We start from the raw sequence: 18766 nt of genomic DNA, 5'->3' as shown, positions 1-18766 counted from the left end.
CCACCGCCTGTTTTTGTAAATCAAGTCTCACTGGCACCCAGCCACACCCAATCACTTAGTGTCGTCTGTGTGTGGCTGCTCTTGGGCTCCAACAGTGGAGTTGAGCAGTTGCAGGAGAGATTGCATGGCCCGCAGAGCCTAAGATATTTGCAGAAAACATTACAGGAAACATTTGCTGCCCCTGTTGTACGGCATTGTTTACTCACATGTACAGTATGCCTGAAATCATTGGCATGATGTGGGATACGGAAGTAGAAAACCCTGTCCCCGCTCTCAAGGAATTACTTGCACTTTAGAAGATGAGGCATGCCTAAGACATGGGAAAGGAACAATAACAAGTGATAGAAGAAAGGAGACAAGTTCTAGACTGTTTGCAGACCGGTCCAGGAGAGTTACAATAACATCATGAACGTAAGTAAAAACTCAGTGAAAGAAACTGTTCCTTTCAATACTTGGATTGCGTAGTTAAATCGTTCATTCATTTATTCAAAAATGATCCTGTGTCTTCCTATGTGCCAGGTGTTTTTCTAGGTGATAGGGTACAGCGTCTCCATATGCCAAATTTTGTGTCTTTGCTGACACAAGGCAATATCCCTCCAACTTGACACCAACAAACAAACTAAGCTCCTGCTTTGGTTTTAACTATGGACAGCTAAGTCTTAAAAGAAAATTTTAAGTTGTTTTTGGCTTTCTCTTCAAGTTCTTCAATTCCATTAAAACCTGAGTTACCAACTTCCCGTCTGCTTGTCCCCTCCTTGGCCTTCATCCAAAAATCTGCTAAGGAAGCAAGAGTCATTGGCAAACTGGTTTATAATCCATTCATACTCCATTGCTATACAAACATGGGGATTTTAGAGGTCTATACAGATTTGCTTGTTCCAAGTCCATGACCCACCTGAATAGAGAATATTTCTTTTCTGGTGCTTATCTCACAACTTTTGCTTAGTCCCCTGATTTTCTTTGCAAACATGAACTTCTTCATGGTTTGTGAAGACATTATTGTTTGGCTGATTCTGCAGCAGATAAGACATAAGCCCAGCACATGCTCTCTCCACTCCCAACCCTTTTATAACCCATGTCATGGCAATCTTTCAGATCTCCAGAGGGACTTCCAAAAATCTGCTTATTATCTCTCAAGGTTACATTTTAAACAGAAACAAAAAGATTCTAATCAAGAAGTCGCCTGTACTGCTTATTTGTCACCTGACTAAAACAATATACTTTCCCGATTTGGTTTTATTGACTGGATGAGTTCTGTGTGCACAGAAATTCAATCCTGGGAGCCTCTAATCTTAAATCAGATGAAGAAAAATAAGCCTGAGACTCCAGGGTAAGCAGTTGGAGGCATGTCCCCAGGGGGGCAAGGACCAGGGGGCCAGGGGAAGTCACTCTGTCCTCTTCGTCTTGCTTCCATCCCTACTTCCTCCCCAGCAGTATTTGGTGCTGGTGAATGGTTTCAAATGAAACTCATGAACTTTTTTTTTTTTTTTTAATTTTTATTAATGAGTCTCAGGAGCAGCCTTGAGGGGAAAAATACATTACAAAAGAGGAGTCTAAGGGTTTATAATGAAACTGGTAAGGGACCTTGGTACCAAGGTATACATACATATGTGAGCCTTTGCACAGAGGTGTATAAATGTCTGTTTTAAGGAAGGAGAGGACAGGGTTGTGGGACGTCTTCATAAACCAAAGGGCCCAACCACATCATCTCGCACCATCTTAGGCAGATAACCCTCTGGCAGAATTCTCAAAGGCTCCCGACACAGGGTCCCAATCAACAGCTGGCCTGAAGTGTTCCCCCGGAAGCAGTATGGGCTGATGAGCAAGCGTGGACTCTGGAAGAAGCAGGATTGGAATCCAGTCCTTGTCCTCCCACCCCCCACCCCCCAGAAGTGCTGTCTGCCCCCTGAGTCCTGGTTTCCTTCTCCATCATAATGAGAGCAGTAATACCCACTTCCGGGCACTTTGGAGTACTAATGAGACAATATGCAAATACACAGCACCAGTTGGCTAATTACTAAGCATTAGGGTACCTTCCCTGCTCCATTTTTCTTTGCTCTACTGCAGGGCTGCAGAGAATGAGGGGAGAGCCATGGGTCCAGCCAGCACCACTGGCCACCTGGAGCTGGCATGGGCATGGAGCTGGCAGGCTGGTGGCCTGCAGAGGGCACGCCTTCAAGGCGCCCTCCTTTCCTTATCTCCGTGGAGATTCATTTCTGTGCTGTGTCTCACCTCTGAGGCTTTGCCCAGGAATGTCCCGTGTGGACTTCTCACATCGGTTGAGTCCCTGCCGTTTATTTTCACCGTGAGCTACCGAGAAATCAAAGAGCCCTAAAAGAGAAGGAAGTTTCGGGACAGCGTTTTTAAAAGATAAAACGGTAACAGCACAGTGGCTGGGTGGGAAATAATAGAAGGAGCTCCAGGAGACTGGAAATTCCAGTTTGCTTAAGGACACACATTTCTGTAATACAGCATGACTGCCTGGAGGTAGGGATGCGAATTCCCAGGCTGCCCCCACCTAAGCAGAACAGGGGCTGAGCATTGCAAGGTTCCCGCTGGGGGCTTAAGCTCAAAGTGTTACCTTCCCTACTAGGTAAAGTGGCCCGTGGTTTAGAACCACAGCTATCAAGCAAGAGTAGCAACTGTTTTTTTTTTTTCTTTAAGGTTTTATTTATTTATTCATGAGAGACACAGAGAGAGAGGCAAAGCCACAGGCAGAGGAAGAGGCAGCTCCCTATGGGGAGCCTGATGCGGGACTCAATCCAAGGACCCTGAGATCGCAACCTGAGCCGAAAGCAGACACTCAACCACTGAGCTGCTCAGGCAACTTTTCATTTTATTTGTTCCTTACCTGTTTTGTTACTCTACACCTCATGCAACCAAAGGTGCAAAGGGCCAGCCTTGTCTACACCTGTAGTCCATGTGCCACAGTCCAGCCAGGAAGCCGGGATCTGTATTCCTCACCTTAGCCTCTCCCCACCCAGCTTGTTACTGTGCACATATGGTTTCTGTTTTCCAAAGCCCGCAGCAGAGCACGAGCAATTGCCCATTGTAAACACACCTCTGTGTATCAACACAGGGTTGGCTGCACTGGATCTATTAACTTTCTGCTTCCCGATAATGGCCCATCTAGAAATGAGGACAGGAAAGAGAAAAGGAAAACAAAAGAAAAACAAAAAACTAACCTGTGCATACTGTAAAGCATGTGTTTCTAGAAGCAGAGTTTCTCAAACTTAACACTCTTGATAATCGGATCAAGGATTTTTTGCTGGGATTTGGTGGGGGAGCTGACTTGTGCATTATATGATATTTAGCAGCATCCCTGGCCTCTACCCATTAGATGCCAGTAGCATCCTCCACCCAGTCGTGACAATCAGAATTATCCCCAGACACTGGGAAATGCCTTCCTTCCCCTACTGCTCAACATTGCTGCTAGTGTGGAACCACTGCTATAAAGCAGAGTAGCAACTTTATATTTTGCATTTTACTTGTTTTGTTGCTGAACCTGAAATAAATTAATTTTTGCAATAAATTGAAAAATGAAACAGAGACACTCAGCATCCGGTGAGTTAGTGATTGTACCCACAGAACTCCAGTTTACAGGCCTTCATTTAAAATTCCATTTGGGCAGTTAAAACAACATAAAATTACTTTCTCAGAAGTTTTCCCAAAATTTTAATTAGCCACCATCGTTAAACATTCCCTTTGTCAATAACTTGACTTGCCCACTCAGATTTTTAAACATCAGTTTTGTCTAGCATGGTTTTTTCATTAGAAACCATGTTGGTTATGTGTGAATTGCCCATCTTTTTACAATCTCTGTTCCATGAGCACATACAACGAGTCTCTGCTAAGAGACAGACGTGGGAGTGAAAATATTTCTCCTTAACCACAGGAAGGGATTTTTTATAATGCCTTTTAGCTATGGATACCCAGGGCACCTCACCCAGCAGGAAAGAGAGAATGTTCTCTCTGACTGAAAAATGGCACTTCACTTGAGCTAAGCCCTTTATAAACTTCCTCGCATGAAGAGACAATCCAAATAATGGACATTTGTTTAAAATACCCACGTGCCTTAATATAGAGGTCCCCTTAGTTTAAGAGAAATGCATTTAAAATTAATGAATACCTTGTAATATAATTTTTTCATATGCATATTCAAGTGTCTTATAATAGGATAATCTATAGAGTTTGGTGAATTTCATTATATAGTATTAAGCATTTTCATTGATGATCAAAGAGCATTGTATCTGTGCAGATGTGGATTTCGACAGAGCTGAAAAATTGCAGGTAACAACCTCCAGAGGATCTAGAGAACTAAAAAGGATCTGCCTTTTATTAAATTGAAGTCTTAAAAACAAAATAACTCCCATGGCTTGAACTTTAGTTGTAAAGAAAAAAAAATCTTCTATGGTCAGGCATTTATTTTTATCATCTGGAATAATTTTTAACTAAAGAAACAAAACAATCAATAATGTTGCAAAAGCCACTTACACTCTTGAGTTTGAAACAACTGCTTTATGCCACAAAATTCCTGTTGCTACCTCCGTTAGTGATTGAGTAATTCAATATGTCTTGAATGTCAACGTATTTTTATTACTCAGCTAAAGTTGGCTTTGCTGGCTTAAATGTCATTTAAAGTGATCAATTGGCAGCTTGTTTGGGGGTTATTTTCACATTTATGAAAGGGAAAACTTTGCAAGAATCAAATGTTCCTGAAACATACAGGTGAGGTCTGTTCTCTGGTAAGCCCTGCCCTTCACTTAACCAACCAAAGAGCAGATAACATTCTAGATCATTTTTAGTAAATGGTTTATATCAAGGTCCAAGTTTGATGCTTCTGAAAAACCAGGACGGTAGCCCAGTGCTAGTTAAGCTCTTACTTGGAAAAATGGCCTGGTTCACACTGCGTTGTTTTATGAGAAAGAGAATGTACCACGACAGAAAGACAGAAGCCAGAGAAACTAGGAAATTAGAAGTCCTTGTGCAGATGGGGATGGAAGGATCATCCACTTTACGCTCTAGCTCCAGTTGGCATAGAGGTGAGGGGAGTAGCAACATATTGCTCCCCTTCCACAATTTTCTTATATCAAACTACTGGAGACAATCAGGGAGTTTTTGTTGGTTTTTTGTTTATTTGTTTGTTTATGAAGTGTTAGTCACATGAACACTCTGGAGACTCGCATTCCCAACCCAGATGAATCCAAAGGTGCCATGATATCTCTCTGCAGTGAACATGATTTCTCCCCTATAAGAGAAGTGATAGAGGAGCTATGTGCAAACCCCCTTTGTTGTTCCTCCTAATTTACTGGCATTTTTATGGGATGATATTTGATTCTTTTCAGCCGTATTCCAATTGGTAGAGATTGTGGGGAAATTAAAATGTGTCTGCCATTTGATGGCAGGACAAAAACTGAATCCACATCTCAGTCCTCTGTTTTCCATTTGTAGTAAAGATGTCATGAGACAAGGAGTTGGCCAGGTGGGTTAAGACACGTTGCCGACCTCACTGCTTTGCCTAGCAACCAGAATTATCCTGCACCAGTTGCCTTAAAACTGAGCTAGATTCGGGGCAGCCCTGGTGGCGCAGCAGTTTAGCGCCACCTGCACCCCGAGGCGTGATCCTGGAGACCCTGGATCGAGTCCCACGTCGGGCTCTCTGCATGGAGCCTGCTTCTCCCTCTGCCTGTGTCACTGCCTCTCATTCTCTCTCTGTGTCTCTATGAATAAGTAAATAAAATCTTAAAAAAAAAAATGAGCTAGATTCTTCTCAGTTGTGCGATAGTGTAACACTGACTTCTCCAGGTGCTTTGTGGTGCTAGGGTTGGGGGTTCCCTGCTCTCTCCGTCTGGCTGGCAGGGGATAATAGAAGTGGCCGGCTGCTTCTGTCACCAGAATGGGGTTCAACTCCCAGAGTACGCGATGTCTGGGCTGCAAGAAGAGCACAGTTCGTCCTGTTCTAAAACACAGTAACTCACACATTCCGTTAATGTTTAGACACAGACAGTGGGCTGGGGGGTGGATCGGAGGCTACCCGTAGGAAGATTTATGGCCATTTTCATGTTAGTTTCTTGAAAGTGCCACATTTTATGCCAGTTCTTCTGCCATTCAGAGCAAAGGCTGGCTTTCACCACGATTGCACTACACAGAGTGAAACCTCGCCCTGGGAAGTCCTAAAACTTTACAAATACCTACCTGTTAACCAGCCTCTCTGGGAATAGAAATCACATCAGGAAGGGAGGCGGAGCACGGGCTTCAGAGCCGGGCAGAGGCTGCAGTCCTACGTGGGTCACTCTTGAGCTGTGCCCCCGGAGTAAATTACCAAACCCGGTAAGCCCCAGCTTCCTCGTCCATAAAATAGGAGTAGCAACAGCACCTGCCTCTCAGGGGGTCACCAGGGTCAAGTGTAGCGATGCTTGTGGAACACAAGCTCAGCGCCTGCCCCTAGCACCCAGTTAATGGCGTTGCTGTTGTGATTTTGTTGTGACCTTCATGACTTTCCCTTCACTCGCACTATCACTAATACAGTAATCCCGTCAAGGACACATTATTCCCATTTCAAATATGAGGAAAGAGAACTCAGAGAGATTTAAGAAGCTTGCCAAAGGTGACCTGACTCAATTCCCCCTTGTAAATATACTCCTTGGAAGGGTGTGTGTTTCTTTTCCTGGGAGGTGAATGTGTTGACTCTAAAATATTCCAGGTCTCGGTTAGACACTCCCCTCCCAGGTGGGCCGAGCCTCACCCAACAGAAGGCAGTCAGCGCACTGTGTGCCTGAGACCTGGAATTCAAAGCCCAGCCACCTTGGGCCTCCGAGGAGTAGAAAGGATGCAAGTAAAGTGCTAAGCGCATATATAGAATTCAGGGATTGATCATTCACTGCCAGGAGTTCTGGCTGGGGGCTGCCACGATCAACGGTGAACCCCTGGAAACCAGTGCCTCTTATTCTCATCTGGAGGCTGGTCCAGAAAGCACACCTGGATAGGACATGTCTGCCTCCGCCCACCTATCAAGGGAAGCTGGAGGGCAAACCACATACCGTTAGGGCACATCCAGAAAGCACTAGAACAAGGGAAAGGTGTGCAGCCTGTGTCTTCTCTTTTAATATGCCAACCCACCACCAAAAGCCAAGGAGGCCTAGCACAATGCCTGGCCTGTATTAACTCACTTAATAAACGCTTGTGGCCTGACCAGGTGATAGAACATTAGTCCTTCAAATGGGGAAAATTATTTTTTTTTTTTTGCCTTGAGTTCCTTTCTACCCTCATTTCATTATAAAAAAAACAATTTTAAAGAACTCCAAAATTAGCCGTAATGAGAAAATATCTGCCCTCTTGAAAACCACGCTAGCCACAACTCCCAGTCATCTGCAAACCACGTAGTTCTCTTTCCCGCAGCTGTGCACCCATCACACTTGTTTTTCTGCCGCTTGATAGCCTGCCCCAGTCTTCTCATCTTTGTGCGTAAAGCCTCCAACACCAGAGTGATCTTACAGGGCCACCAAGTATCCCACGCCGCTTGCCTGGAGCACTAGGGCTCTCTTCCCGCCCTTTGACTCTCTGACCCTGGCCTGGTTTTACCCCCTCTTTTGGCTTGCTCTCTTTCATGGGAACTCCACTCAAGTTCAAGTCATTGGTCATGACCTTGGTCAAAGGTCGCCCTTCTGCAGTACCATCTGCGGTCTCTCTGGGATCTGGTCTCCTCACTGTGAGATAAGAAAGTTGACCATCAGTCCACAGTAGGCTGAAGTGATTATTTGATGATTTTCTCATTCTGATTCTTGGTGCCTCAACAAGAAACCTAATTCTAAAGTGTTTTCTTGCCCTTTGCCTCTGTAGACTGTAGACTGCTTTGGGATTACGTCTATCAGTTGCTTTCTGACAGCCGGTACGAAAACTTCATCCGATGGGAGGACAAAGAATCCAAAATATTCCGGATAGTGGATCCCAATGGACTGGCTCGACTGTGGGGAAACCATAAGGTAAAAGGGCACCAGCTGTTTACTCTGCCAATGAGGGCCGAAGTAAAGCCCTTCTCTCTAGGTTGGAGGATAATTGCCTGGCTTCTGCCTCCTACATGTGCCCCTCATTATTTGGTTTATTCCTCATGGGGTGAGCAATTAGACAGTTGCAAAGAGAAGGAAATGATTAAAGATGCCACTTTCCATTTGTTACTTATGCCAGGTGCCACTTCACTTCACAACGTCTGGTCTGAAAGAGCTGCATTCAGAGCAGCCCTCCATCCCATCCCCTTGGCCTGGCCCTGACACTCACATGTCCTCAGGATCTAGGGTAACAGGGAAGCTCTGGGGAGCTCTGGGACTCATGAGGAAGCTGGGGAAGCATCACCTCTGTTCTGCTCAGTTAGAAACTCCCATGTCCACAGCAGCCCCTTTCTACATGGAAATGCTTACACTCGAACTCTGCAACATCCCCTTGAAAAGCAAACAGGCAAGAACTGTTTGCCCTATGCTTTTCTATGCTGGGAAGAGGAAATGGAACTTACAGGATATAATCTTTTATTTTTTTATTATTTTTTTTAAAGATTTTATTTATTTATTCATGAGAGACAGAGAGAGAGAGGCAGAGACATAGGCAGAGGAGAAGCAGACTCCCTGTGGGGAGTTGATGTGGGACTCGATTCCAGGACCCTGGGATCATGCCCTGAGCTGAAGGCAGACGCTCAACCATGAGCCACCAAGGTGCCCTGATATAATCTTTTACAGTTAGGAAAACTGTGAAAGCCCACAGATGTAAAAAGTACGTAAAACATCCTAAATGTCCGTTATGGATGACTGGATAAAGAAACAACAGTGTAACATACAGCGGAATATTACTCAGCCTTAAAGAGGAAAGAAAAAAAAAAGAAAAAAAAAAGAAAAAAAAAGAAGAAAAAAAAAATAAAAAATAAAGAGGAAAGAAATCCCATCTGTCACATGCTACAGCATGGAGGAATCTTGAGGACATTAAGCCAAGTGAAATAAGCCAATCACAGACAAATACTGCCTGCTTCCATTCACAGGAAGGATCTAAAGTGGGCAAATTCATTGAATCAAAAAGTGGAATGGTATTACCAGCGGCTGGGGAGCAGGGGCAAGGGGGATATACTAATCAATGGGCATAAGGTTTTCCCCATAAGCAAGATGAGGAAGCTCTAGAGATCTGCTATACAACATTGTACTTGTAATTAACACCACTCTAGTATGTGCTTAAAAGTTTAAGAGGATGGATGTCCTGTTACGTGTTTTTACGACTCAGTAAAAGGAAAGAAAGTAGAGCAAAGGGTCTCCCCCCTCAAAAATATATTAAAATAAATAAATCTGTATCCCTACTAAAAATAAAACAAATGAGGAACCAAGATCCAGGCCTGACCACGGACCAGTAGATGTGAGGCAATGCAGGCAGGGCACCGGGGTGGCACCACACCAGGTGAGCTGAGTGAAAGGGGACAGAGTGGAGCACAGCCAAGCCCTGCTGGGGCCGCAGCCCTGGAGGTTGGCAGCCTGAGCTCCGGCCCTGTTGAGGAAGACCCGGTGCAGGCCATGACCAAATATAGCAAGGCCCCACTGACGGACTCCTCAGTGTGAGTCACCCAGAAAAGTCCCGCTGTGGCCACTGTGCCATAGCCCCGGGGCTCTCGGAACCACTCTATTCTTCCTTCCACAACAGGAATTTAAACAGCAACAACAAAAATCTCTTCCTTAAAATGACAAGCCAGAAATACAAGTTTGAGAAAGGTCACTGCAGCACAAAATAAAGGGGGGTGGGGGGAGAGAGAGAGGGAGAGAAGGAAAGAAGCAAAGAAAGAAAGCGAGAGAAAAAGAAGGAAGGAAAAGAAAGAAGAAAGAAAAGAAAAGAAAAGAAAAGAAAAAAAAGAAAAAAGAAAAAGAAAGAAAGAAAGAAAGAAAAGAAAGAAAGAAAGAAAGAAAAAAGAAAAGAAAAAAGAAAAGAAAAGAAAGAAAGAAAGAAAAAGAAAAAGAGGCAGACAAAAAGGAAAATTCTCTGTGGCTCAGAAGGTGAAGGTTGACCCCCATGTAGGGGGAACGTGCAGGAAATTCACTGAGCGTAACATTGCTTGGTCCTGGGAAAGGAAATAAAGGAGCTTGCTGCGGCATATGCTTTATTAGCTGCAGCGCCAAGACTTCTGACAAAAGGTGATTCACCTTAGGACAGATCTTGGCGATGCGGGTAAAAGCAGAGCGGGTGACACCAGTGGGCCAGGAAGGCGGCAGATTAGCAGGTAGCTTTCTCCAATGGGCAGGGCTCCCGCGAGCAGCTGAAGAGGTTTTATTTTAATAGCTCCCTAGTGTCTTTTCTGAGGTTGATTTCACTATGTCTTTGTGCTTTTTTTTTTTTCTCTCTTCCTCCTTTGAACAAACAGAACAGAACAAACATGACCTATGAGAAAATGTCCAGAGCCCTGCGCCACTACTACAAACTAAACATTATCAGGAAGGAGCCAGGACAAAGGCTTTTGTTCAGGTAGCACTTCCTTTTTCTCCTTTCCTTCTTTTGGGAGGATATTATTTTCTTTAAATAAGAGGGAGGTGGGAGACAAGATCTCCACCTGCCTGGATGACACTTAAGCCGTCAGTGCCCCAGATTGGATACCGGATGCTGGGTTGTTAGAATTTTAGGGTAAAAAATAAATAAATAAAAATTGTTGTTGTTTTTTTTTTTTTTACTTAGGTCTGTACTATAGTAAAGCCACAGCTAAGTAAACAACCATCTGACTCACCTTTAAAATAAAGCAGTGATCAAATAGAATTATCTGGCATTAACATCCAGTGTAGTTAAAAGGAACAACTAGAGTAACATCCTCAGTGGCAAAGCAAGCTATTAGATCTAGACTTCCAGGTTCCCAATCCTGTAAGCCAGTTTCTGAAGCAGTGTTTGTCAAACTGCAGGTCCTGACCCATTCATGAATCATGAAATCGATTCACTGAGTCAGTGACAACTTTTTTTAATGAAATAGGACAGGACTGAGTAGAATAGAATTGAAAATATCAGACTGTATCACATGAAATAAGAGTGACTAATGATTCGTGAAAATTTTGTTGTGTGCATGTGCACATGCTGAGTCACAAGGTAAAATGTATTTTTTTATGATGCATTATAATCAGAAAAGTCTGAAAGCTGCCATACTAGACATTCCTCTTTCCAGACTTCCTCACAGCTAATGAGTTCCAACCATTTAACCTTCCACATAGATTGTGATTCCAAGTACTATACAAGAGAGGAGAAAGAATTAAAAGAAGAAGGAGAAAGGATCTAAAGGACCAATCAGGAGAAGTAGAAGTGGTGGTAATTGACACTGGTGGTAATGGCTGTGGGGAGACCCGGTAAAGGCCGGGGAGAAGGTGGGATCAACAGATGTGACGTTAGGTTGTGGGTTTGGCAGGTGGGACAGAAAAGAGATGGATTTGGAGTTATCTACACACAGGTAGAAAGTGACATTCTGTATGAGTAGATGAGCTTGTTGGGATAAATTGGAAAGAGCAGAGAACCTGGACGTTAGCATCAGGAGTTATGGTTAACTTAGGAAGAGTGAAAATAATTGAGATCTTCAAAAACAACAGAAAAGGCTGTTCAAGAGTTGGAAGCAGAATCGAATGAAGTTGAAAAACAAACAAACAAACTCCTTTCTCTGGCTCTGCTAGTGTTTTCCCTTCATCCTTCACCCTAAACTTAGTCTTCCTTTCCTTTTCTTCCTGGATAAAATGATCCCATTACAGCAGCTTCAGTTATCACTTTAATGGTTAAACTATTCAGTCTTTGGATCCAGCTCTAAAATCCTCCTTAAATTCTAAATCTGCATTTCCAAGAGCTTCTGATACTTCATGTCCACTGAAATACCACATTAGTATCTCACACATGAAATGTTCAAGAAAGACCTTCGCATTCTAGAAACCTCCCCTCCCCCCATCCAGAATTCTTGTTGCTCATCAGCGGCATCATGGTTGTTCTAAGCTGCCAGCCTTGACAGTGGAGTTATCATTGACTCTTCCCACATCCAGGGTAGTCATTGTGTTGGATTGTCCTTGGCTCTTCCATACCGTTTCCACTGCATTCTATTTTGCCGGGGCTAGAAGCCTGGAAACCCTGTTTCCCAAGATTTCTTAGCAGCAGGTTCCAGGTCGGAATCTACCAATGACAACCACTTTCATGAGCATTTGGAACATGTAAGAAAGGCAAAAGCATTATTATTGCTTCTCTGTCTAGATTTTATTATTTATACCAAGATTAATTCAATAATCCTTTCTACCTCTGGCCCACTCTCCTGCCTTCTGAATTCATCACACACCCTGCCAACTGCCCTACAACACTAACATGATTCCCTGTGCCAGAAATATATATCCCTTTCACTTTTGCTTTTTTAAATATCTATGCCCTCTAGGTCCACCTCAGGTGTCCTGCCCTTCCTGAGGCTTTCTCCAACTGGTCAAACACACATAGATATCTTCCTCCATCATTTCCTGGATTCCCTTGACCCTAAACCACATCGTGGTTTACATTTTCAATAGATGTACATGTGAAGTCCTTCTCCCCACAAGTAGGTCACAAGAGTCTAGAAGGGAGAGGATTCTATTTTATATAATTCTGTTTTGTACATGATGGAGGCTTTCAATGTTTCTTGACAAGCCTGACATAGACCATCAGAAGCTTATTATGGAAAAGTAGTCAAGAGAAGAAAGGGGTAGTTTGCAGGGCCAAGTATAGCGTGACCGTGGATTTGGCCTCAGGAGATCATTAATGACTTCAGATGGTAGGAAGAAGTTTTAGTTAAGGGATAAAAGGAGAAGGTAGACTGCAAACTTGACAAGTCATACTGTTTGAGAAGTTCAGCAATAAAGGGCAGAAAAGAGAAGCAGAAGTGGTTGGAAAGTTCATAGGCTTCCAATAGCAATTTTCGACAATATGAAAGGACGGAATAGTGCTATTAGTGAGGAGAGTTGGTCATTTTTGAGGAAGTGGGTGTTGAAAGCCAGACGTTCCACAAAATGAAGGCTTCCTGGTATAAAACCCAGGGTCTAATCAAGTGAAGTGTTAAACTGTGGCTACTCTACAGGATTTCTAGACATTGAGAGAAGGAAGATTTTAGTAGGGACCAGCATGATTACATGGCTCTTTGACAAGGAGGCAGAGCTCAGAAAGTGAAAGGAGTAAAGAAATCAGGCCAGATAAGGTTTGGAGAAAGGCATGAGCCACGATTTGTATAAGAAAAAAGACTGGCCAGACTAAAGGGTTCATGCTCATCAACAGTGGAGGACAAGAGGTTCCTACGTAGACGTCACAGAGAGCCCAGATGGGCAAGCCGAAGAGATTGTGTATCCTTGGCCTTACCTGATGAGTGGTCATCACAGGCCTTTTGAACATGGAGTGACAAGAGGAAAAGTATATTTTAAGACAGTTCACCTGGCACAGGGCGGAGGGTCTGGGAAGGCAAAGGTGGACAGGCCAAGAGCCCACTTGGAAAGGGCACTCCCACGGTGAGGCTACAGCGTGTGCACCCAGGCTGCCTTCCCGAACCATAGAAATCATGGTCGAAACAAGTTGCTGATGTTATTTCCACCAAGAAAATGAGACATGCTGTGTGCACCCAGTGCAGATAACTAACGGGGATTCATTGCTAGCAGTTTGGGGGGATCAGTGATAACACTGAAAAGCATTCTCCCTTTCTCCCTTTCTGATTTCCAAGAGCACCGCTGACTTGCCCTATTATGAAAATTTTCCATTCCACAACGTTTAATTGTATCCTTTGAGTTAAATTCCAGTTTCGCATGCCATTCCCTGGGCTCACAGTCTGGGATGGAAATGGATAGACGGCTTCTCAGAGGGCCTTGGGAAACTCTAACTTTAAAACTCAGAATGACAGATCAGTGAGCTGCACTGGGGTCTGGGGTTCCTGTAATGGCCATGCAGAATGCACCACACTGCTCCAGGGGGTGCCATCTCCTAGGACTCTTTGTTTTGTTTTGTTTTGTTTTTTGTTTTTGGGTTGTTTTTGGGTTGTTTTTGTTACTGTTTTTTACAGTTCCTTTGCCATGTTTCAGGCTGTCCCAGGAAGGGGCACCTCTTTCCAGTTCAGGCTAAGTTAACATTACTGGCTGGGTTCAGTAGCTCTCCAGCAATTTGAGGTGATGGGGCCTCAGCTTTGAGTCGAGAGTTCAGGGTGAGGACAGACTTGAGGAAAATGTAATCTCTGGGCTCCTCCCATTTCCTCTTCCAAAGGTTTATGAAAACCCCAGATGAAATCATGAGCGGCCGAACGGACCGTCTGGAGCACCTCGAGTCCCAGGAGCTGGATGAACAAATATACCAAGAAGATGAGTGCTGAGAGAAGCAAGCCGCGGCCTCGGCGGGCCGGCAGCTGTGGGGGGGCCCCGTACCCCCCACCCCTGCCCACGAGGGCCCCGGAGGCATGGCAAGCAGGCGGGCTGAGAGCCGGACAGAAAGAGACCCAGAAGTGGGAGTGACACTTGTCTCGCGCAGCGGGAGGGCCCCCAGAGCACCTTAGACAAACCACCCAGCGAAGGCGGGGCTGGCATTCTGGCCGAGGGCGTCAGCCCAGGACTCCTGGTTCCGTTTCCTCCTCATCTGGAACCTCTCCATCTGTAATTCCTCACCCTCCTCACCCGTCCACCTCTTGTTAGTTCCATGGTGTTTTTCGTTTTCGTTTGTTTTTGTTGTTTTTTTTTTTTAAGACCATGCAGTTTGACTTTTCATCATCATTCATAGAGGGGAAGACATCCGAGGTTGTTTTCCTATGGAAATATATATCTATTATATATAATCTATTTTTTTGCAAATCTCACAGTGTGCGGCAAGACCAGCTGGTCAGGAAAGAGAACACTTGCAAAGGGTTTCAGGTTCCTCTTGATCCTGCCACGTGGATCAGGTTTGTTCCTGTTGCTGTTGGGTCTTGGCTGGAAAAAAAAAAAAAAGAAAAAAGAAAAAAGAAAAAAAAAGATGCTTTTAAAAAAGACAAAGTGAAAAGGAGAGCTCTCTTTTTCTCCCTCTCGCTCTTTCCTCCCTTCCCTGCCTCCCATCTGTCTTTCCTCCTCCCCTGCTATTGAGCTTCAGATGCCTTTTAGCAGAGTTCAGCCTCTCAGAGAGTCTTGAGATTTGTTGACATCCCGGCGGCATCAGTGGTCTGGGCGCTTTGCAGCAGGCACCGCAAAATCAAAGCCACATCCCGGCATCTGGCTGCCCATCAGAGAGAGGCTCCAGACCTCACAGGTGCTGCAGTCCTCCAGAAAGAGAAATGCCAGTCCAGCGGGCTGCTCCCCCTCCCCACCCCCTGAAGTAGCTGCTAGAACCCCAGGACATGCCGGTTCCGTGGGACAGAAGATATGGCTAGAAGGCTGTCTGCATCATTCGAAAGACCCCAGATCCCCGGAAGGTCCCTATCTTGGGATTAGCTTGCAAGTTTCAAGAGGTAGAAAATCCAAAAAGACCCCATGGGCCCAATGGTCAGAAAGTAGGTGGAAAATATGCTGCAGGGGGGATTTGTGGTTCCAGTGCAGGTGATCGAGGCTAGTGGGGGAATTCTGTGATCCATCCCAAAGGCCACGTTGTGGTCAGTTTCATGCCCTCACTGAATTGCTGTGCCCTAGCCTTTTCTTTTTTAAGTTCCCTGGTCCCCGTAGGACACAGGGCATTTGAGAGGGGAGGCCCCTGGAGTACACAATCGCTTGCTCCTGGTGTTTGCCTAACCCGGGCAGACAGGCAATTCATCAGATTCATTACCTTTTTCTTTTCTTTTTTCATAGCTGTGTTTCAGAATGGACCCGTTGGTGGCTCCTCTTCACCTCAAAATAAGGTCCATAGTATCTTGTGAAATGAGGGAAGTGCCACCCCTTAGTACTTTTGATGATAACAGATACTTTTAGAAAGCTGTTTTTAGATTTTTTTTTCCTTTTCCAGCCACCTGAATCGACTCTTCCAATACAGGTTCAGAATCCAGTATTAGGAGGACAGTCTTTTTTAATCCAAAAGATGAGACCTGCCTTACAAAGCAGTCCCTCCTCATTTCTGTTTCCTCTGCTCACTTGGGTGATCATCTCACAGCTCTCTAGGGTACCTGTGGGCACCATCAGCAGCACTTCTGGGTGATGGTGCCAGAGCCCCGGGTATCTCCTGAAGCCACTTGTGACCGAGTCAGGCAGGTGGGGATTAGAAGAACACAGGCAGGAGGAAGCCTCCCCCCACTACACACACACACACCCTTACTGACAAGGACGCCAGCCTGCGGGGAGGGAAGGACAGACAGACAGACACTGAGTCAGGGAGCCCTTCAAAGCTCTTCAGCTGTGCCCTGCCTCTTATCAGACCACAGAGAGACACGTGGATGTGGCCAGCCTCCTCCGCTATCACATGCTCCCCTAACCCTACCTTCAGGAAGGTGGGATGGCAGTCAGGTCAGGCACCTGCTTTGTGAGGCATGGAGGCCCATGATGAAGGAAGGGTTCGGGTTTGGTCTCAGTCTGCTTGAATGGTGGTGAAATTCAGCTGGACCCCAGCATGCTACAGATATCTTTCCAGAGCATTCAACAGCATGCAGTGACACATTCTCCAGCCTCTAGGATGACTGATGTTGGATCACAACTGGAGATCTCAAGCCAAGTACCTTGTGTGTTGGGAAGACTGTTGAGTTTCAGGGCTGCAGAGAAAGGGTGGGTTTTTACTGAGGCCCTTTGTTTGACTATGAAATCAGAGCCAGGGCATGATGTTGCTTTTCCCTAAGATGAGAACATCTCATTCTGTTCACTTTACTTAGATAGAAAGACTCCGGCTCTTTGTTCAACAGTTGAATTATGGAGGGAAGTTCCCTTTTGCCCCAAGGATTTCTGTACTTAAAGCAATACCGTGTAAGAATGTGGAAGTCTTGGGATGACACCTTCGGCAGCTTGCAGAAGAGAAGTTGCTAATTCCAATATGATCCTTATTTCCCACCCAGATATTGCCAATAAGAATTTTCTGTTGATTCCCTTAATGGCAAAAGTCCTCCTCGATTATTCTTTTACTTAACACCTGGCCAGTGCTGACACACCGCAGGCCCCAGAGATCTCAGATTCAATTCGGCAGACTTTGCTGCAGCATCTGCTAGAGACTGCAAGGGATTCAGAGGAGGAAGGGGGCACAGTCCCTCTGAGAGCTATGCTAACTAACTCTGCAGAATCTATCCAGTGTGGGGTGACAGCAGTGTTACCTGGGACCAAATTAAAAGCATGTCTATGATCTGAATAGCTGGCTTTTCCCTGCTGCTGTCATGGGAATCCTTGACTTAGACCAGAAATGGGGAAGGAGAATGCAGAAGACCACCCCAGAGGGAGAATATCCCCCCAGCTGTGTCTGGCCGGGCTGGCGGTCGCTCTCGCTTGTATCTCCAGCTAGAAATCCTCTAGCACCTTCTCTAACCTGCATCTTGGGCTTACCGCTTTGCCTCCTCTCCATCAGAGGAAAGCCCCGGCAATTGTCTGGGTCATCAAAGTGGCAGGAACATTCTCTTTGACCCAAGGCAACTTGGCCTTGTCTAAGGCAGTGTCACCAATGCCATGAATCCTTCCTTTCTTCTTTCCTTCCTTCCTTCCTTTCTTTCTCCCTTTCTTTGTTTTAGGGGAATATCCCCACAGAAAAAGAGGAATAACAGACTGAAGGGTTTTCTACTTTCAACAGTGTGTTTGGAATCCTCTGACCCAGGGTCTTTCTATGCTGATACCTTGCCCAGATAAGAATGTAGTTCTAGCTGAAACTTCGATGGCTATGACAAGATTCACCTAAGCGACTAAGTGACCACTGTTCCCACCTTTCACTGCCTAGGCTCCACCTTGGAATACATTTTTGAAACATTCAGTCCCTTCTGCAGAAGGGAGACCTGAGTGTCCAAGAGGTAGGACGACTTGCCCTGGGAACAGACAGCATGCCAGGCACAGAATGAGGAGTGGAATCCAGCCCAGCCATACCCGTTTGACCCATTCCCACCCAGGAAGCTGAAGATAAAAGATTTGGGGAAATACCCAAAGAACAAAGGGCAGATTTTTTTGCCCTAGTATTCGGTGCTAGTAAGTTTTCACCCACTTAGCCTGCTCCTCTTCTGAGCAGAAGTCTGGAAGGAAGGCAGTGATCTAAGGAAGCCATGGGGGGAGGGGAGTGACAATAATCCCTGCCTGTCTAAAAACCACAGAAGACTAACCTGATACTCTTTCAGCCCCATCTGCATCAACACTAAACAACTACACACTCCCCGTATCTTTCACACACGCCAAGTGAACATTCTTGAAGATTTCTCTTTGTGACTGCAACCACCTGCAAACCAGAACGAATCTAGAATTTCTTTTTCTTTTTTTCTTTTTGTTTAATTTCTAATCTCTTGTTTATGAGGTGTGGGGTTTATAAGGGACTGAATCAAATGAATGTAACAAAAAAGAAAAAAATACAAAAAACAAATGCCTTTTCTCAGGGCCAGTGAGTTGCAAATAATTTTTAAAGAAAAGCCTATAATTGCATCATCTCAATAAATTTTTTATAAAAAAAAAAAAAAGGACCAAGTCTCTGTTTTTAATAATATGAAATGGAGTCATACAGGCAAGGTACGCCAATGAGGCAAATCCTGTCTCCACTCAATTACAGTATGAAGTGCGGTCCTGGTTTTTCACTGGCAGGCAGCCTCTGTCAGAGTCATCTGCAGGCAGTCTTGAGACTAGTGGCACCAGAAGGGTCAGAAAGTTCAAATCTGAGCATCTGCCACAGGTGGAGAAATTTG

At 45.0% G+C, this 18766-nt stretch overlaps 1 protein-coding gene across 5 annotated transcripts in view; it reads left to right on the top strand.

Annotated features, from left to right (window-relative positions):
* Window positions 1-18544, top strand: part of ETV6 (ETS variant transcription factor 6) — a 239074-nt gene extending 220530 nt beyond the window's left edge. For 4 of the 5 annotated variants that reach the window (XM_072799011.1, XM_072799009.1, XM_072799008.1 and 1 more), the window contains 3 exons: window positions 7840-7982; window positions 10382-10482; window positions 14233-18544. In XM_072799011.1, the coding sequence (XP_072655112.1) occupies window positions 7840-7982; window positions 10382-10482; window positions 14233-14338 (350 nt within the window). In that variant the 3' untranslated portion in view covers window positions 14339-18544. Of the gene's footprint in view, window positions 1-7839; window positions 7983-10381; window positions 10483-11210; window positions 11305-14232 lie in introns of all 5 variants that reach the window. The other variant, XR_012017719.1, reaches the window with a different exon arrangement.
* The last annotated feature ends 222 nt before the right edge of the window (window positions 18545-18766 follow it).

This window comes from Canis lupus, chromosome 25, assembly GCF_048164855.1.
Source record: "Canis lupus baileyi chromosome 25, mCanLup2.hap1, whole genome shotgun sequence".
Taxonomy (NCBI): domain Eukaryota; kingdom Metazoa; phylum Chordata; class Mammalia; order Carnivora; family Canidae; genus Canis; species Canis lupus.
The sequence above is the reverse complement of the archived record's forward strand: the minus strand, read 5'-3'. Positions and strand labels throughout refer to the sequence as shown.